The following is a 22,289-nucleotide window of genomic DNA, read 5'->3' as shown; positions in this document are numbered from 1 at the left end:
CTTGATGCAAACATGGAATGGAATCAAGACTGCATGCGCCAGCATGGGTACCATATGAGAGATGCGGGATGCCTTCTGCAGCTAGAAGCTGCATGGTTAAAGGTTTACTACAGCTCAAAGCAGCGTGCAGCCACAAGTTCTGACAGAGCAAGAGCAAATCTGATGCTGAGCACAGAATCAAGCACAGGTTTTTTCTTGCCTCACATCACCTGCACCCCTGACTCTGTGTGGCTGTAGGAAACAAGTGGTGCTGGATACTGCAGGAGGGATACACACATTTCCCAAGGGCACAACCCCATGCTCAGGCACATGGATCTTCACCTGCTCCTGTGAGGTGATAATGTATTTGCTATTCATATTGCCTATTTCTTTGTTCCCCTTGGAAGCCTTTGGTTTCTTGGGGAGAGTTGGAATGTCCTTTGTTCCTCTTGAAGAGGAAGGAAGACCCAATGGGTTTAAAGAGATGACAGTTACACAAAAAATATCAGTCTATTAATATCTCAGATTCAGGGTATGTTCAGTCCTTGGCCTCTGCAATGCCTGCCCACTCAGATGCACTTAGAAAATCTTCCAACAAAATAATAGCGAATAATAGACACAGGTCAAACATTTCTTAGTGTATTTTCTAGTCAAACTGAAGAGGAGTGGACACAAGACCCGGGACCTCAATAAAAGGTTTGCATTCACCTAACTCAAAGCTTACCTAGAGGCTACTTTCAAGAATGATGCCTGGCATTAAATGGTTGGAAAACAGGTCCTAGAGCAGAAGACTACGTATGTCATCTCTAAAGGATACAGATACCAAGGAGTAAACTTCATGACTGCAGATAAACAGCTGTGTAAGAATAAAAACTGCAATAGTAGGTTCTGCAGCTTGACAAGGAAAGATACAATCTCCTGCTGCTGGAATTTGAACCAAAGCAAATTCAAGGATGAAATGAAGTGTGGCACATTCCTGATGGTGCTCATTAGTCACTGGTACACTTTGCTGAGCGTAGCTGTGGCTACATACACCAGTAAGAGCCAGGCCAACAGTTGAAGGTTCCTTCCCACCTAAACAAAGCTGCACCTGTAAAACCCTCTTCTCTAGTACCATGCCATGTCATGGATACAGTCACATAAACAATTAGCAAAAAAAAAAAAAAACAACAATTGCTGAGTCATCAGCAAAACTATTAGAAGAATTCTCGTATCTCCATGCAGCCCATTTGGGAACCTGCTGGTGTTTGGGTAGTGGATTTTGTGATATGAAGGCTGCTCTGAAAGTAACGTCTCCTGTATTATTATATTGGCCCATGATGTCAGTGGCAGATGTTTGTGGTATGGCAGTAGAGGGGCAGTCTGACAAAGTGGCATTTGACATGGGAGTGTGTATGAAGAAAAGGTGCGTGTCACTGAATTCCTCCATGAAATGGAGGAAAATGGCACCCCCTGCCATTCATCCGTGTTTACTGAACATTTATGGAGACCAAACAGTAGATGTGAGCCCTGTGAGGTGGTTGATGATGTATTTCAGCAGTGGCCTCAGTTACATGAAAGACACACCCCATTCCAGATGGTCATGCAGATACTTGCAAGAGCAGCATGCAGGCTCTTCTGAGATGGAAAAATAGATCTCTTGCATACACCTCAAAATCCACTGGAGTGGAAATGCTCATACCTCCTTTTTTATAGCCTTCTCCTTTGCCTTGTCAGAACACACTAATAAGTTTTTCCTTCACAATCTCAATAGTTTAAATTTAAATAGATGACACCTTCAGTTCCTAAATCTAATAAGTGTTATTACTCCAGAACCAAATAAAGGAGATAAAAATGAAATTTGAAAGAACCCTTTATTATTTAATAGTGCTAAATTAACCCTGAAGATCTGCAGAAGACAAATTTCTGTGTTATTGTGGCTCTCTATAAATTATCATTAGTTGTAGCAGCTGGAATGCTTATGCAGTTTTCTAGGAAATAAATGTCTCTTTTCTAAATTTCTGGAAAATCTGAAGAAATAATCAAAAATCATTAAAAATTAAAACTAAACATTGACATTAATTTTTAAGTTTCTAATCAAGGTGAAAGATTTTCTGCTTTTACCAAGTGAAGCTCAGAAGCAAAATACAACGGATATATATCTTACAATAAATATTTTCAAAGAAAAATGATAAAAATATCTCTTTTCTATATTTACACGTCCAATTCAACTCTCAATAACTGCTAAAACATAAATTCCGATTGCAATCCAGTTACAATGCACACCAAGCACAAAAGCCTTCTAATGATCTTTGATTAGTTCTTTATTAAATTCATCAGGGAGCAAAGAAAATTTAATAATCTTCGCCATTTGTCATCCTTCTGATTACAGTTTTGATTAGAACTTTCAGCTTTTATTTTCTTCTTTTCTAGTCATTGCTATTACTGTAATACTGCTCTTTTCCTCTAGTTTAAGAGATAAGGTAGATGAAACAAATTTGTAATTCCAGCTCTGTATTTAACTCGGTGTGTTCATGTCCTGAAAGAAGCTGGCTAAGAATATTAGATTTTAAAAATGCAAAATAGCCCGCAGTGGAGTGACTTGAATTCTTACCATATAAATTTTCAGAGTCCCGAGGAAATACCATCTTAATTAACCACTCTATTACTAATAATGCATATTAGAAACCACAGGCACAGAACAGAGCCAAGTCCAGCCTGGGGCTTGTCATGTCCCCATTATATTGTAAGAACTCCCACAAATGAGGGAGGGAAAAGGACTACAGCTTTGTTCCCTGATTGCTGCACCTGAGAGCTTCTCCTGCCCATAATGCTCTCAAGAGTTGTACCCTCTGTGATCACCCCACAGTACCACTGCCGGCTTGCAGTTCAGAGTTGTCCTCAATTACATATTGTGCTGCTTGGATGAACGATGCTCTAGAGCTGCCTCAGGACCACAATACGAAGGCTTCAATATGAAGGCTTACTGCAAATAGACATGGAGCCCAGTCACCTTGAAATCTCTGCTAACACAAGTAAACACAATTACTTGTGCAAAAAAACCTCCAAAACAGGCAATGCAATAATTTGCAGCTATGAAGAGGAAGGAAGGTAGTTAGTAATGCACTTATTCCACTTATTCTGAGATTGTATTTATACATACATGAAATCTTGGACTTACTAAAAATGCCAGTTTATCTTTTTGTTCAGGGTTCTTTCTTTTTTCTTTTTTTCCTTTTTCCCCCCTTGGCTTCAAGGTGGTTTTAATGCTATGTCATTATAGGAACTGTTTTATGAAGATAACCCATTTTACTGCTTATGATTTTACTCCTTTATTGCAGTTCCCCTGAATGTTAAGCTCCGTATTTTTCAAATCTTCACATTTTCGAGCACATAAGTGAACACTTTCCACAGCTAATTGGAACATCTTTTCTTCCTCACAGGCTGTATACAGTCTCCTTAATGTTTCAAACAATTATGTGATGTCTCAAATGCAAGATGTTATACTGGATCTTTCTCTCATGTGCAGTGATGTATTTGTCATGCAGCAGCAGCCATTTGTTTACATTATGTTTGACTTAATAGCAAAAGAAAAAATAAAAATGGGGAGAAGTAATAGAAATAATAGACATTTAACATTGATGCTCACAGTAAAATCTGAACATTTCTTCACTGTGGAAGATACATGATGCAACACTGCCACTAAGGTATCAGCCTATAGTGCGTGCTGCATTTTTAAAATAAAACTTGTCAGTCAGCATTAAAAAAAATCATCTTCATTATGGAGAACTTGAAGAGAGTCAGAATCTGCTGTACAGCTGGTAATGCCATTGAGACGAAGTCAAAGTTTTACACTCCTAACTGCTCTTTATTGGAAAATGATTTATTCCATACGAAATAGGTTTTCAAAATGATGATGGGATTAATCAACTTGTTAGCAGAGAAAGTACTGAAATAACTTCACGGTTGGCATAGCTAGTTGTCAGAGCAGCTCTCCCTTTCATAGGCACTTGTTATAACAGGCAGGGGGCTAACCCTCTCAGACATGGAGCTAATCAGTCCTTGAAAGTCACTTCATCCAGTGGAGTGGAATAATGTACTCTATCGTCAGCTGTCCACCTCTACCATTTGGATCAGTGGTATTTAGATTGACTGTTTTTTGCCTCATCAACTTCCATTTTAAAGAATTATAATTTTTTTCTATGTTATCTTTTATCAAAATATCAGGTTAAATGTATTTTATTATACTAACCACTTCATAGCTGGCATTAAGACCAGTTGGTGAATACATAGTGAGATAAAGAAAAAGCAGTCTTAGGAAGGCTCTACTTTAAGCTTGACTAAGTTCTCAGAAAAAAAAAAATAAATGCCTGAGCAATTACTAAGATCACAATTAATGACAGTGAACAATATTTCCAGCACAACATTAGCACAATTAAACTTCTAAGCCAAGGGGTCAATTTACATTTGCTGGGCAGATATACCAGCAGCTATCTGCTTGACAGTGTCTGGCCATACTGTGCAAATGGGTGTTCTTTACCAAAGTTTGCAGTATGTGTTTCTGACCTTAATACAACCGTCTGTTTTCCCTGTCTGCAAGAATTCATCATTTTCCTGACTCTGGGCTGGGATTAATTGAATATGAACAGATAGGCCAGGGAGCCCCAAGCAGGATCACTGAGACTGGAGAAGGCAAAAGTTGACAGACCAGGATGAAGTAATAATGTTCTATCCCATTCTTTCCTCACTTTCTCTCAGTAATATCAGTTAATATAAAATTATCATAATGAATGAGGTGTTTCTTTCTCCTAATCCAGGTTTCTTCCTACTAAGGAAATCAACCAGAATTCTATTGTTTGTATAACATACGAAATCAAACGTGGGGTTTTGGCACAAGGTGTTACCAAGCCCTTCGAAGTGTCTTCAGAAGTTAAGTAATCTGCAGTCAGAAATGCCATTTTTCTTTTAATAATCTTTCAGAATTTCTACTAATGTGTATTAACAAGTGGAAATTGGCGTTACTAAACTGAACTTTCCTGAATGTTTCAGTACTCAATTAACCATGATTTAAATTAATCAGAAAATCCTGGAAATGAATAAAAGTAGAACTAGACTAAACAGTGTTGTCAATTTGATTATGTTATATGCAGAATTCATCTATTCACTGAAATCCTCTTAGTGTGATAACTCCACTCCTCTGATTACAATTATTTCATTTCTGTGGTGAATGTGTTTTCTCCTGTTCTAATACTAACTGTTATAAGCATTGTTTTTCCCTTCCATTTGGAGGAGACTGTTATCAAGAAGGGAACAGACATCTTTAGAAATCTGTTCACCCAAATGCGGGAATAAAAGAAGCACCCAGATATGTTCCTCTTTTTAATGCAGTAACAGCACACAGGTGGCTGCCTTGAAAAAAATCTCCTTACCCTGTGTACTTCCTTTGTGTTTGTGCAACAATAATGTGTCTGCTAGATGGCCAAATCCTGCCACACAGCTTCTAATGTGTCTGGCTGTCTCCCTGATTCTTACAATTACTTCAGTTATCTACAAAAGAGCATAAAATCAATTTTGTGCTGCATAACTTATTGGCATTTAAATGTGAATAACATAAAAAACAGCACTTGGGCTTAAGGGAGAACATCACCTCCCACCACATGCAAAGAGTTTGGGTCTTGCAGCGGAGGAGCATTGATTCCAATGGGAATTTACCAAAGGGATTACTCTCTGCAGTGATAATGTTTTAAAATGAAACAAACAAAATAACTGTTGAATTAGCTTTATCTTTTGTCATGTTTTCTGATCTTGTTCTTAATCAAGGCATATAATATTCTCGCTTCCTGACCAAACATTTGAAGAAGAAAGCAAATGAATCTGAAAGTAAGAGCAATTTATTATATACCTTTTCCTCCTTTGATTCAAAGTGTTTCGCCTTTACCTAGAAAAATTTGATCTTGTAACCAAAACCAGAGAACTTGCAGTAACTGAAAGTAATTCTTCCACTAAAAATTGGTTGGTGTAACATTTCAGAGCAGTTCTGTTCATAAAACTGATGTTCCATGATTCTATCAAGAAACTAAAATTTGTCACTAAATCAGCCCTGCCAATTTTTTGTCACACACAACATTCTAGTGGGAAGGCGGGTTTTGTTGATAACTCTTCATCCCCCAACCTCGTCTTATACAGGGATCTTTATGTGCCAGGTAAGCATAATGAAAAATCATTGCATTATACTGAAGAAAAAATGAGAAGTGAAGGGAAAAAAAGGCAGTCAACACATATCACCAGGAATAGCTCATGCTGCCATTGGTTTGAATAGAGAAATGAGTTTGTTTCTTCCTAACCTTCTCCATCTAGTTCCAAATTGTGTTTCTTGAAAGGCTAGCTCAAGTCTTTTGCACTATAATGAGGGTAATAAAGAATAATGGTACTTATGTGTGCTAAATTAGACCCTTGCCAATAAACATCCTTTTTACTCAGATGCTTACTTTCTTGAATTTCATAATAAATTGGAAATAATTTGCATGGAAGAGAATGTGAAATTGACTTAAGCAAAAAGAGTAGCTGCGATGTTTAACAGAAGTTAATGGGAAATAATCATCTTAATTAAACTTACCTTAGTAAATCAGAATTATGAATACAGAGAAAATTAATTTAAAGTCATCTTAGAGCCTTTACATCACAAATCACCATGGTGAAAAATAAAAGTAATAAAATTTGTTGATCTCAAATATGTCGCGCAACTACAGTTTTCTACAGTTTATGTTCCTCTTTGTTTATAGTTATGTTATGATCTTGCCAGATCTTTGTTTTCCAACATGACTCTTAAGACTGCTGATGTTTTTCATTAATATATGTGTATTTCCTCATGAGCATAATCTCACTAAAATCAAGGAAGTACTTCTGCATCCAAGTAGTATGCACTGAATCACCGATTTCACATTTACATGAAAGAGCAGATTGAAGCTTAATAATTTTATAAGAATAACTGGTGCTTCAAAGGAGAGCAGGAGACCTTTCTGCAACTCTACTGTAAGACTTGTTCAAAACTGTTTTAAATTGTATTTCTTGATAATTTCTGCCTGAGTACATCACACGGGATCTTACTCTGTATAAGCCAGTGCAAGTTGTTCACTGAAATAAATCCTGAAATATCTGAAAACAAAATTGAAGGTGTAGTATTTAACTTGCACTAGCTGTTAAAATGAATTTAATTTTGTTTACAGGAAATCATGGTTATCTTTTTCAAAATCTGCATAGACATCCTGAAACGTTGCTCTTGAAAGGGGAACATGTGCTCCCACCAACTGCTTTGGTGGTGATCTTTTGTAATGCTTTCACAATCTCCAGCAAACGTAACTCTGCCCTTTTCTGCTTTGCTTACAACTATTAAATATCTTCAGCTTCCTCTCCCATGACTCCACATCTAAAATCTGAGAGCACTGTATTTTGAATCCTAGCACAATTATGGGCACCTATGTGTCACATTATCTGCTAAGATATGCTCTTAGTGCTGAAGTTGGTGAAATTTGGTTATTGCTATTTCTAACATTACAGTGCAATTGGAGCAATGTTTCTGAAAGACCCGTTCAGTACATTAGCTCTCAAATATGAAAAAATACACTTTCATCACTGAAATTATTCACTTAAAACAGCACTTCAATGAAACATTGTCCATGTTGACCTTGCAATTATTACACATCTAGCGAGTACTGATTTACATACCGTATGCTTTTCCACCTGTAATTGAGGCTATTAAACAGAATACAGAAGCTGTGCTCCACCCTCTGTATCGAGCAGATTACAAAGGTGTAAACTCAACAATACACAGTGGTGAAGTTGCTGCTGAAGTTGAGCTACAAGGGCTCACAGCTCAGCTGAAGGTCCTACCCCTGTCCACAGGTGCAGCTCAGCTGCTTTGTTTCAGCAACTGCCCATGCCTAGGTGGCTCATAAACACTGACTAGTAAAAGTCCTCCTGAGATAAACTAGTCTGAAAATAAAGATGACCCAATTCTGATTTATTTTTGTTAATTAAATTAGAATTTGAACTTCAGATTTGATTAGAATTACTTTTTTTTTTTTTAATTTTTTTTCCTCCTGTGATTTAGTATTACTCTTTAAAATAATTCTTAGGGAAAAAAAAATAAAAATGTATTTTTCTTCCTTGAATGAATGAGGCACTTACAAAAGCACTGAATTTTAACTAACTAATAATCATCTTAAGTTAAATAATCATTTGCCCACAGATTCATGAAACTTTCCAGTATTTGGAAATTACTGTGTCAGATTTACCAAGACACTGAAAATACCAACAAATCAAAACCGCCACTTTCATTCACATGAAAATATCTTTAAATCATATATTTTTTTACAATACTGTGGGATCTGTACACTGCTGTTCTTTAGCTGTTGATGTAGTACAAGCTAAGAATGTTGATGATATAATTCACTTTTGAGAATGTGGAAAATGTCTAAATTGGAAATGTTCCTAGAAGGCCAGAAGAAAGAGAAATAAAAGGAGAACTGTCTTGAGATCCCAATTTGGAATAGTATTTTGTATTGTTCTTGCAGTATAAAGTAATTATGGGATCAACTATTAGAAGATTCTGAATTAGAGTCTGGATGGTTCCAAAAATCACTGCTGTGAAGGATGGGATAAGACATTTGCATGTGAAAGGATTGCGAATGGTGTCTATAAAGAATTGTAAAATTACTACCATATTTATTATTATAATTTTGTATCATCACAGACTCATTTCAGTATGACCTGTAAGAATAGATTAAATTAATGTCATTTTCTCGTCTTGTTAACATCTTTATCACAAGAGCAAGCTGTCACAATTTTAGTGCCTAAAATAGTCTGTGAATTACAGAGGGCAAGAGATGGACTATTTCCCTGTTCTGCGCATTGGTTAACTAACCTCTCCCAGTTCACTCTCTCTTCCCAACCACACAGGGTGATAATCAGCATAAAATCTCCTTATATCCTGCCAGATATATACAGATAGAAAAGAAGCCAGCCTTCCGGGCAACCTCCAGGCAAGTTAAATAAGAAGAAAACCAGAGCTGGATGAACAAAAGAGGAGAAGGGTAGAGAAGTTCTGGATGGAGACTAGGCTCAGAAAGTAGCGTACATAAAATTAAAGCAAGAATACATGTACCAGTTTTAATGCACATACATATACAAATTTTTAAAATATACAGTCTGAATAACTAATTCTATACTTCTGAGCACCTCGCCCACTCAACTGATCCAATGATAAAACTACGTCTATATGACTTCACTGGCAGTTTTTTACAAGATATTTGGGACCCCCCAAAGACCAAGACTATTAAATGAAAATAAATTAGCCAATGGGAAATGTAATCTTTTTATGGAATTGGACAACAAAAATAGAGGTCAGTAAGGTTTGTCTGTTTTTTCCCTGTCCACTTTCCAATATCCTTTTTCTTAATTTCCAGTACAAGGGCAGGAAATAAGTACTGAAACATCCCCAAGCAATTTCCCAAGTGAAATTCTGATTAAGTTTCTTGAGTCTTTTCAAACAGATATACCTTTCCTTTGGATCTGTGCCTAACCAAGGCTCCAGGACTTTTAAACTAGGCTGTCCATCCTCTCTCAAGAAATGTTTTCTTGGCTTTAAGATACTACTCAGTAAATGCAGATATTTCTGTAAGATGTTGCAGTTCCTAGTTCAGTGCTGTTAATTTTATCATCAGAGCTTTTATAGTCCAGTGTATGTGTCTCAGGTAGAAGGATGCCTGTGTCTAAGAATACCAGCGCTAAGGCTCTCATGGAACTGGGAATACATGAGAGCAGCACTGATCTAAAAGGTCTAGCACCTCATTCACCCAGCCATGGTGTAAGTGCTTACAATCCAGAAGTGCTTCCTGCTTGACCAATGGTTCCCCATCCTCTACCTGCTAAGCTGCCTGGTATAAAAAGGATACCTCAACCCAATAACAAGAGTAGCTGAATAGCAAACCAGGATGAACTGGGTGTAATGAGAAGGATCGCTTTCAGAAAGACTGCTATTCCAGCTCAGAAATAAATAAAGCACCTTGCAGCTTTGGATACAGAGCTGTCGTATTTATATGCATAATTCTCAAGGGTACATTTTAAAGGAAAGTTAATACAAACCCTTGTAGATTTCCAAAGTAAGCTCTGCTATCTCTTGCATATACTGTGGATGCTGACAGTCCATTTGTCTTGCTTTTGTAGCACTTTTTGTCTGCCTGCCTAAGACTACCCAAGGCACATAACTGCATATCAGTTTCCAGAAGGATTAGAACAATATGATAAAATTTGATATAGGTCGTGTCGTTGTCAACTAATGGCTTTTCAGCATCATATATTTATACATTACTAATTCCAGTTTCCATTGTAAGTAAAGGTTGATTACTTATTTAATGAAGAGGCTTCGCTGGAACAGAGTTTTGTCACAAGATAATGGTCTCATGCTGTTAACTAATGGAAAGGATTTACTGCAAAACGTATACACTCTAATACATAAGATTAAGTTACATGAAGGGAATACTCAGCAATGGGATGTGCGCAAGCATAAGGAAATATGCAAAAAATAATACTTTCTTATCTACAATAACAAACAACACACACAAAATAAACCATCTTTGTTGTTCCTTTATCCTCACAATACATTTATGTCAGTAACAGAATATATCAGCACAAGGTGTGTGCATTCATGGAGAAAAGCACTGCCTAACCGTGGTTGCTATAGGACTGCAGGATTCAGTCCTTCTGTCATCAGAGGCTGGGCGAATGGCACAAAAAGACATCTTCTACGAGACCCTACATCTCTTGGCTTAGGAAACCTCCAGCCCTAAGTACAAGTTTAGCTGTGCAGTCAGCATGTGTTCAGCATGATTCTGGCTCCTCTTTAAGTTCTTCTATTTCTATTACCAATATAAATTAATTTGCATATAGACACTTCCTAATATTCCTGAACGTGATGTTAATAGAGAGCTATAAACTCAAAGTGTTAATCAGGATGGGAGAGACAAAAGATTTCCCTACAGGGAAATTGTCAGTTACATAATCAGAATACATTAAAATCTAGTAGACAGCATGTTTTTAATAAAAAGGAGCAAAATGAGGAGCTGAATTTATGGGCAGCAGGCAAAGCTCCCTTAAAAATAAGCCTATTAATGCTTTCTGCAAGGTCAGATCAAGGGTGATGAAATGAGAATTGACCAAACATGAGAGCAATTCCCAGCTAAATAAAAAGCCAGATATTCTTTTCTTTGCCGACAACAGAAAATGAACATAGAGACAAGAAGGGTTGATCACTGAAGCCAAAAATGTACTTTCCATTCTCCGAGCTTTCTAAAGTCTCTTCTTTTATCCATTTTCTATTTTTCATCATATTGCCATTCTCCCTTTTTTGTCAATGACCTTTCTTCAGTCCAACTCAGCTTCTGTCTAATGACCTGAAGAGGCCTTCTTCACAGGCTGGAAAGCTTTAGATTTAAGATCCCCCTCCTTCATTAGAGTGAAAAGTGAACAGCCTCTGTGTGCTGGGTGTTAATGAATGTGAAGAAAGATTTTTTTTGTATGTGTTTTACACATTATGTTCTTGACTCCTTGAGGTGCTACAATAAATTGCTGCGCTTCATTTACAAGGAGTGATAACAGAAGCAAAATGAGGATCTGGCGGCAAATTACTTCTCAGTTCACCCTGGGTCAGGCTGCTGGGGCTAATGAGAAGAGGTGCTCTAATTTTAAACTCCTCCTCGACCAAGCTATTCTTGCATTAATGTTCACTGCTATAAATTGTAAAGTCAAATGAAGGAGCACTGCTGAAAATTAACCAGTATTTTTATCCTTTGAGTACCCAATAGAACATATTTTGGCTTCTAAGCCTGGTGGTTATCAAAGGCAGAGCAACTACATCAGGCGCTCTGTGGCAAGATGCTCCCTGCATTCACACAAACACACCACACACACACACGGCTATTTCTGCCTTATCTTTAAAAGAGAGGAGGAAGTGTTGCGGGTTTCCAACAAGATTATAATTTAACCAAAAGGTGTTTTAAGCCAGATTTTTTTAATTTTTTTTTATTTTTTTTGTGTGTGTGTGTTTCTTTAACAGGACATTGCACACAGACACTAAAAGTCGTGCAGAATTACTCAGCCCATTTAATGCTGCTTCATGTTTAATGAATTGTAATTGTGTATATGGAAAGACCCTGAAAATCACTGACCCATTTAGGTCTATGAGCACTCTGTTGCTACAAGCCCAAAGCAGGATTTGAGTAGTTAATGAGAAACTAATGCAGCACCTGCTTCTCTCTTGAAATACCTTCCTAAGCCTTTATTTTGCCATTTTAACAAAACCAAATACAGTGCAAACACACACACAACACAAAAATGAAAAAAAACCAAAACCAAGAATAAAAACAAAAATTCTCAAACAAAATGATATCTGAAACCAAAACTCAACCCCAAGATGCACAGTGGGGTATTTATGCTTCTGTGAAGGACACAGCTCCAGATTCATGTCTCTGGATTATTTATTGATAACCTGGCATGAACTGAAATGACATCTATTTAAAACAGATATCAATGACATGGCATTCATTTGTTGTGCAATGAGTCTGTCCTGGTACATTCTTCCATTAAATTGCTACATAACATACAAATTAACCACACTACCCTACTCTAATCATTGTAATCAGTTATGTTTTCATGTGTACATTACTAATATATAAGGTTGTTGTAGTTCTTGTGTGTGGTTTAATTGCTTGTTTTTGCATATCTTGTGTGATTGATGATGTTCTAGAAATCTTTTCCCCGAAAGGAGACTTTCTAAATTACTTTGTTTAGATGCTAATGATTGTATTTCATTAGTGGCCCTCTCATCCAGAATCATCTTTAAATGAATGAATATGCCATAATTAAAAATCTGAATTATGAATTACTTTGAAAGGAGACAACATTGTCCCGATTTCCCACTGCGACTCAGTGTTATTTCAATTATGTAAATATGTTTAATCATTCCCCTTTTGTTTTTCTAATTATTTAATATTAATGTTGCTTTACCCCTTTATTGCTACAAGAAGGGATATGGCATCTTAAATGAGAGTACTTAGACAAGTGATACACAGATGACTAGATTCAAGCAGACATTTACCAGAATGCATAACCCATTTCAAAAACAAACATGCTATTAACATTCATACTAATATAGCAACACTAGCAGTAATTGCACTTCATGCATGTTTTGTCTTTACAAACCTAATGTATTCACAATGTACAATCTCCAATCAATTTTCTTATCATCAAACTTCAAATCCATTTGTACAACTTTAAATTCACTCGCAGAGCTCATTTGAAGGAAGGAGATTTTTCTGCCCCCAGACTGCACTTTTTCATATGCTTAAAAAACAAATCTAAATTATAAAGCATCTGGACATAAGATCCCATTTTCTCACCGTTACATCTGGTCCAATTGCAGAGGAAGCAAATTCTTTCCCATGAGTCTGAGCATTAAGACAGAATTAACACTCCTGAAAATTCGTACAGAGTATTGTATTTTTACTGAAATTCACAAAAACAAAGGGCTGCACAATTAATACCTGCAAGACTAGGAACACTAGAAATCCACATAAAAAGCAATATACGGTGTACAGATGACAATGGGACTTAATTATAAAGTATTTCTACATCATACAAGTGTCATATGATGTTTCAAACTCAACGTGATGAATTATATCTGGAATGCTGCAGTTTGTCAGTCGCATAGGAACATTCTGAAATAGAATTTGTAGAAGTACATTATCTCACTCCCAAACAACAACAATGATGTCAATACATCATTATTTGAAATATCTTTCTTTGTAACTTAGCCGGAACCCAAGCAGAGCAAACCAGAAGCGATGAGTTTTATTCTCATGTTTTTCAAGATCCTGCAGCCCTGTGAAAATGTCAGGAACTGTCAGGGGGAGTGAATAAATCTGTTCCAATTCTCATCAGCAACAGCCATGACATTATAAAATGCATTTAATATGTAAGAAACAAAACAAAACCAGAACACAACAATCATATTTTTAATCTTAAGTTTTACAGTTTACCTTCCACCAGGGTCAGAAAGCATAATGAAACATGCACAAGTGTTATCAGCAAAAACATCCTGCCACTTCCAATTTGAGTTTATTACTCTGCTTTGCAGTCTTTACAGAGTGAATACTTCCAATTAACACTGCTGCTCTTTCAGCCTCTGAATTGCACTCAGATGATTAAATACAAATGAAGAAAAAATTGCTAACACTACATGTTAGTTTTGATTTGTTTTTTTTTTTTAAATATAATAATAATAATCACAGGCAAAAGAGAAGGTGGTCATTTCCCATGAACTTTTCTGTGTGTGTAAGCACCGTGGTGGGCTTTATTCAGTGAGCTGCTCTGCTGAATGGAGGTCCTGACTGCAAGCAGATGGGTATGTTCTGCCAAACACATTCCCGCTTCTGGCCAGCTCAGCAAGGTCTATCAGGGCATGTATTTCTAAGTAGAATTATTGTTTGTCAGTAGCTTCTTTCATAGTGCTCTTTATTGGTATTTTCCATCTCCTTCACCCCCCCCCCCCGAAACAAACAAACAAACAAACCCCAGCTATTTGAACTTCTGGGAGCTAGTATGTGAAAAACCAGTAAGGCAAAGAGCAAAGTAGATTAGCTGGGCAGCCTGCATTTTATATGTTAAATTTTTCACAAGGCAGTTTAATTAGAAAAATTAGGAATGGTAATTGCTACATATAAATGTAAAGTGTCTCACTTGGCCCAGCACAGTGGGGAAAAAAACCGACCAAATCCCCAACTATAATGCCACTCTCTGTTCTCAGGATTCTTGAGTATGCAAATAGTTTTTCCACTTAAGATCTCACAGACAGATCTGGTCAAAGCAAATTACCCAAACATTTTGCACTCATCAGAGAGGAAAAGAGATGATAAGGCAGATAAAGCCAATGAATGCAGACATTTTGAACAAAAGCCTGCCATTTTACAGGGGAGATTATCCTGTACTCTAGTTCTCCAGTAGTATGCGTAGCAGAAACATATTTTCATACTATAAATAACGTGAGGTGAAAAGCCAAATAAAATCTGGCTTCTGAGGGAAATGACAAGATTTTCCTTGACAAGAGTAATTTTGTTCCCCCCAAATGTTAACATTTATAACAAAGTTATTATTTAACATTCAGTATTATTTGCATAGTCTATGATCAGAGTTAATCATCTGGGAAAAAAATAAAAAATAAAAAGCTTGCCAGAATATCAGTTGTAATTCAGTTTTCCCATATTCTTCACATAATTCAGATTGGAATAATACATGGAAGCATTACTGTAAGAAATACTAAATAAGACAAATCCTCAAAATACAAACATAAACAAAATCTTACTCCTGGGATGACTGCTTGTAATCTCATCACACAGATATCCCCCAACCGATCACCTGTGTTTCTACATAAACCTTTTCAGCAGGTTTTTTGCAGAAACCAGAACCCGATGCAAAACTCAGGCAACATTCAGGTGCCGGCCTCCAAAGTTACAGATAAGAACAACCCCTACACAGCAGCTGAAACAGAGAACCTGGCCAGTTTGGGGGTTCCCAGCATAGCCTCAAATCTTGACAAATGCTACAATTCCTCTGTACCTTTCAAGCATCCCTGCTCCACACAACAGAGCATTGAGCAACCACCTCTACACATCTGAGCCTGAGGAATAGGAACTATGATGCACTGTTGTTCAGACTGTGGTTCACACAACACAAAACAAAATGGGAATGATCAAATGTAATTTAATAATCGAAATAACACTGAGTTGCAGTAGGAAACTGTAACAGTGTTATCTCCTTTCAAAGTAATTCATAACGATCCTTCATGGTACCCAGTCCCGATTTCACAGGGTGGTCAGAGCACCAAAACCGCTAGTCAGGAGGTGGAAGCACACCCAGCTTCCATCTCAGCTGTTTCAGCTGTCCTCGCTGAGAGGTAGTGGGACAGAAAAAGAGAGGCAAGGCTTCTCCTGCTGAAACCAGAAGAGACCTTCAGAGGTCACCCATTCCATCTCCAGGTAGGACCAACACAAATTCATGCAGTTTGTCTGACCAAACCTCTCCTGTCACTGCTGTGTTACCACGTGCTTACCTGAATAATAGCCCAAATCTATCCTAGATGTCTGTCTTCACCTAGTAATGGATGTTATACTGGGCATCTCAAAACCTTTGTCCCCATTCCCTGCATGCTGACATCATTTCTGAAGTGGTTGGGTCCATTATTAGTTTTGTGAGTGTCACTCTAAGAGTTTTCAGTTGTCTGGGAGTCCCAAAAACCTTTCCAGCATGTCTTAGGAAAGGATGAGTATTTGTATTATCAATAGCAATAAAAATGGTTAATAACATCATAAATAACACAGGCTGTTACAGAAGTAAGGAAGACAAAATGGTAAGTCAACAAAGTAATGAGATTAACACGCTATAGAGAAGCTGGAAAAGCAGGTAGATCACTGGCAAGTAATGTTCTAGTTATACATCAGTCTCCTGTGTTTATGACCCCCTTGAGTAAAAGGCATCTTTGCAATGCAATGGATAAAGCCAGTCTGGCTCTTGCCTATAAACAGATTTTTCATCAGCTGTTAACAGCATTAAACTCACCAAAACAAGAAAATCTTTAATCTGAACAACACAAAGGCTCTAGCATAACTCCACCATGAGCAAGCGCTTACACCTCATGGGGATTGTTTTGAGATGTTTGAGTCATATTTTTGAGAAAAATGAAGCATATGAGAAAATAGTTCGATTTTAATCTTTTGGACATTAATGCCTTTTAATGAGTTTCTTGAATTTTGTCTATTTCAAAACCCAAAAGCCATTTCAAAATGAGAAGCTAAGTTCATTCTCAGAAAATACTGTTTTTTCAGCTTCTCAGCCCCCCCCCCCCCCCCTTTTTTTTAATACAGTCTTAATCAAATTTGATCTGATTCATCTATGCTTCTATACTTTGTTTTCTGCAGAAAACAGATTCTTGATCCATTTTAATGACATAGCAGAATCTGATACAACAGAAAATAGCATGCTTGATAGGGAAGCAGCGGAACTCCCAGAATGAATGGAGATCATACAAGATGCACAGGGAAGACCAGAGGTGAGGATCAGTAGGATATCAGTATTCTGAAACCTGGAATGTCCATCCTGAAGGAAATGATGAGATCTGTCTTTGTTAAGAAGCCAGGACAGCACTCATAGAATGATGATTTCAAAGCTGAAACCTCTAAAAAAAAATATTTCATCTGAAACACCAAAACTTTTGAAAACTCTAATTGAAAGATTACAAAAAGTATACATTCCATTATAAATGCATTAAGGGTATACCCTAATGCATTTGTTCAATCTAAATTTCTTTGTATGCATTGATCTCTGGTAGGACAATTGCACATCTGCCTATTTTCTCATGGGAAATCAGGGGAGAGAAGGAAGAATGTGTACACTGTAAGTTGTGCAGCTCACAAGGTGAAAATCTAAGGAGAGATGAAGTCCTCCATCAAGCTTTTGCAGTTGTGGGCACCCAAACATTGTCTCTCAAAGGCAAGTCACTGTCATGGAATTTTGTACTTTTTTCAGTCAAGATAAAATAGCACATTGCACCTAAGGTCAGACCAACTCTACTTAAGCCATGGGTACATTAAAAACTTTCACAGAAAAGGGATTTCTAATTGAAAACATTTCTGTGTAGAAATGGCATTTTCCACTTGTGGATCATTCCAACTCATACATATTTTCATCTCTTTATTTTGTTGTTTTCCTTCTGTTCATAAATGACAATGCTCGAGATTTGCTGAACTCTTTCTATTAGGCAAAGAAGCTTATGATTCAAGTCAGATATTTCTTCACTACAACTCTTTTTATATGCAAAGAATGTACATATCCCTCTGCTTCTCTGAACACAATAGGAACAGACAAGCAGTTCACCTGGGCGCATTTCCAAGCTTGTCTTTTCAAACAGCAATCTGATCAAAAGAATCTTGGTCTTGGCTTCCCCTCAGGGCTGTGTTGGCAACGCAGCTCTGCTCAGAGTGCTCCTGCCTCTCCTGCTGCAGCCCTGTTTCTCCGCTTCCAGCGTGCACAGCTGTGTTCCACCCAGAGCCCTTTCTCTGAATCACCAAACAATGGCAGTCTCCCATACCCCCCTGCCAAAATACCATTGTGTGATTCCAAATATAGTTGTCTTTTTTTTCTGTTGTGGTAATTCTAATTGTTCAATGTTTGGACAGAGGCATCTCTTATTTTATTGCATGCTTTCATAAAGGAGCTTGGCCACACTTTCTGATCAGTTGAAGTTAAGAGAATCAGCTTGCCAAACATCTCCAGCTTGGTGGTGATCACCAGTTATAAGCTTGCTAGAAGACATCCCCTTCCACACCACAGTCCCATTCATTGCCCAAGTAGAATATGGAACAGAGTTCACTTGTAGGACACACCTTTGATTTAACCCCATTGAATAAATAGTACATACTTGTTCCTTGGACTAAATACCTTCTTCAACATGCTACTGTGCTTACAATTAAATAATTAAATTTCATCTAGTTATGCTCACAACAAAGTGAGTAACTTTAAAGGAAGTTTTGAAAGTACAAAAATCAGGAAGTTTTACCACTGCTTTTAAGTGATTATAGCACAAAAACAAACTTTTTTTTTTTTTCCCTCTCAATCCAGGGAATCTTTCTAGCCTAAAGAAAAAAATATGCATGGAATATATAGAGACAGATTAGTGGGTCTACTGGGGGAGGCACGGCCCCACAATCATTTGGAATAATTGGGACCAGCAAACCAAATTTGAAGATAATCATTTCCAGCAAATCTCAAAATCACCATGTGAAATAGAAAGCCCAAATATCAAGTATCAGCTAATACAGCAAATGCAATCTCATCACGTTCACCTTTTCTACATTTCAATCTAAACTTTACAGACAAAATCCATGTTCATTTCAAATGAAAGTCACAGTTAAGGCAGAGAATACTTTCTCAAAGACAGTATTTTCTATTGCACAGTAGTGCTAAGAATGGCACCATCAACAGAAGAGATCTGTGAAGATCACAGCAATCTCATTGCAGCCACTGTTTTTAGTAGAATTGCTTGTTGTGGCCCATCATACAAAATGGCCTTGCCTAGTTTCCTGTACGGCACTGAGAACTCCTACAGAACACACATAATTTGGCTGCAGGGAGAGAGTCAAGAGCACTGCAGATCCCTGAGCACACATTCCTGCCACGCTGCTCCCACGGTTGGCCAATAGAGGCAGTTTCCACTTTAAAAGTCAAACTATAACAGTAACTATTGTGCTTATTCCCTTATGGACATCAGTAACAATGATTATAAAAATACATGGGAAAACTCCCAAAAAACATTTGGATAAAGCTTTCACATGAAACATTTGCAAAGTTATGTAAATACTGACGGTGATTAAATGCCTAATTAATTATTATTTGTAGTACATCCATAGTTGAGCAGTAATTAAGAATATTGATCTCCTGAGTTCAGTGCTGTATCAATAGGCCAGGGGAGAGACGCTATTTCTCCCCATAAGTCTGCTTTCCAAATAAAGAATGAGAAACAGAAAAAAGTAACTGAGACAAAGGCTTACTTGAGGCTGTCTAGGTGGTCACTGTCAGAACCAAGGGAAATTCTGATTTGGAGATAGGTGGTTTCCCCACCAGCTGAGATGTCTATTGCTGCCAGCTCTCCTAGCTACTGCCTTATGGAATAACAGCTCAGACACAAAAGCAGGCAAATAGATCACAGTTCTCAGTTCAGAGCTCTTAGATGTGTAATAGATGTGTAACTTGGACAGTAAGTCAAGGCTTTGATTCCAACAAAAGCTACATTTCTATAAAGTTGATTTATAATTTTTAACTCTAGTCTCAGCAGAACTAGTCAGAGACAAACAAGAAAATGTCCAGTTTTAGTGGCAGCACCTTCAGGTTTTGATGAGAAATTCACTGCTATTAAACAATGCATATGTTAAGAAAAGTGAGGGAAAGGGATGAATTCATTACTTACTTTCTAATCCAACACTGAAGAATTGTTTCACACGTAAGTTTCTAACCAGCCTTACAAAGAATATTTATTTCCATTCTCTGCATCACTGACAGTGGTTTATATTTGTACCTGATTGCAGAGTTCAAGGACCAGCCTCTGCAAGTGTTTCAAGACACTTCAGATATAAAAACGAACCCCCCAGGAAATAAAATCTCTTCCTCACGCTCCTTTCCCAGCACACCCATCAGACTCCTTGAATCTATGTTCACCTCAGAAGTCTTTTTACAGAAAAATCACGTGATAACTTGCAATCAAACTTACCTCCAGATTTACTGCATAGTTACAAGCCACACTGTACTCAGGACCAGATCAATGGATAAGAAAAAGGTAATTTCCCATCACCCTCCTGATACATCTCTCACAATGTAAAAACCAAGGAGCTAATTTCATCCTCAGGATGACTTCCAGAAGTTTCCCTGAATTAATTCTGTGCAGCAAGGCTCAGAAGACCTCACCACAACAGCAGGTCACAAAGTAGCGATGGGTTGAGCTTGCTGCCCAAAAAGCAGCATGCCAGGTGCAAAAGAAGGGGTGGAAGAATGCCACAACTCCAGCTCAGGAACCAAAAAGAGGACAACAAACCTTGCAGAAACCCACAGAAAGAGTCGTGGGTGCACCTGGGATATCATGGAAGATAAGCACCCACCCTTCCTGTAGCAAGCTGTTTGGATCCTGAGATTGCTAAAATGGTACACTGAGAATAAGCAGCAAGAAAAAATGGGCATCTGCAGGTCTTGCTGCCACTGACACGTGTAATGATATCTTCCCACCCTCTCACAATGCTACTAAGTATTTGAGTACTGGGCCTGTTTCCTCCTTGCTGTGCCTAGCATTGGCATGTTTACATGCCTATTCATAACCCCCATTAACAGTGTAAACTTCCTGCAAGATCCCAGAAAGCGTAAGAAGACTGTACCAGAAAGATGCACTAGGCACCAGCACAACAGCTCAAAGATGCAGCAATGATACAGATCCCAGCACACAACATAACTACATAAAGTCCAGACAACACCACCTGCCTGCACCACCAGGAGAGCTCAAGACTTAAGACAATCATAATCCAAAAAACAGAAATATTTGTTCTCTCATGTGTTATCAGTAGGTATAATGCACAAAAGCAGGAAAATTCCACAATAAATCTGTGCAATTGCAATGTCATTGCATTACTCTGCAATGACAAGCACATTAGCAGCTTTACCTAAAAGAGGTGGCTAGCAATTCAGCAGCGCCAACTGAATTAACAGACCAATCGACAGCTCAGTGCACCCATGCAGCCTGGAAGACAAACTGAATAAAAGGTGCTCATGTGCCATTTGTGAAGGCAAGCATTAACACATTTGTTCCCACCACTCACCCCCTCATAGGCCACCAGCCACTGGGATATATTGAACATGCAACAAATACAATTGATTCAAACATACACAGTGTAAATCACATAATTACCAAGAAAATATATCATTTAGTCCGCTTCCTGAATCTCAGCGCTCTACTCTAAATAAACTTGAATTCACCACAAAATTTACAGGAAAGCCAAATAGCAGAGATAAGCATTTTGACTATGGTTTTAGACAGCCAACATCCTTTATCACAATCCAAGACTTTTGCAAGTATTATTTCATTTATATTGTGTCAGAAGCTCTTGTTCTTCATGTGGTTTGATCCTTTTAGCCAAGCCTCTTCAGCAGCAGAAAGCTTTCATTTGCTTTCCTGTTCAGGTTCCCATTTGCCACTTCTAATCCTTGTTTTTATTCTTGCCAGTTAGTCATCTGATCTCTTTGATCCTTCATAGCAAGCCTTGAACTCTGTTTTCATTCAGATTAACATCCAGGGTCAAGAAGTAGTGTTTACTTTTCCCTGTGGTTTTGCAACCTTTAGCTCATTTAAACATTTTTTTCTCCTTCTCTAGTTTTCAATAGCATTTTCCATGACTTAGAGCCATATTTCTGAGCTACCAACCATTTGCAACACCAGCAATCAATTGATAAAAAACTGCTGAGGTGATACAAAGGCAGCAGAGCACTAAGGAGACTTCCCCAGCTAGCCTGTTTCCACTCATTGGAGACATTCACACAGACAATGAGGTTCTTTCCAGGGGCAATGTTAAGCAGAGTGGGTGACGCACCCTGATCATCTCTATTGTCACACAGCATGTTTCTGAAATAACCAAGGTAGTCCATCTGCACTATCACTCCAGGAAAATCCAGAAGAATTTTTGAATTTC

At 37.7% G+C, this 22,289-nt stretch overlaps 1 protein-coding gene across 1 annotated transcript in view; it reads right to left on the bottom strand.

Annotated features, from left to right (window-relative positions):
• Nucleotides 1-12,267: 12,267 nt before the first annotated feature.
• Nucleotides 12,268-22,289, bottom strand: part of LOC146760758 (uncharacterized) — a 60,605-nt gene continuing 50,583 nt past the window's right edge. Inside the window, exon 14 of the mRNA XM_085549153.1 lies at nt 12,268-22,288. Coding sequence (XP_085405279.1) covers nt 22,254-22,288 — 35 coding nt within the window. The 3' untranslated portion in view covers nt 12,268-22,253. The remainder of the gene's footprint in view (nt 22,289) is intronic.

The sequence above is a fragment of the Coturnix japonica genome, chromosome 5 (assembly GCF_054131305.1).
Source record: "Coturnix japonica strain WE chromosome 5, WE-NBRP24, whole genome shotgun sequence".
In the NCBI taxonomy this organism is placed as follows: Eukaryota; Metazoa; Chordata; class Aves; order Galliformes; family Phasianidae; genus Coturnix; species Coturnix japonica.
This window is presented reverse-complemented; position numbering and strand designations above follow the sequence as displayed.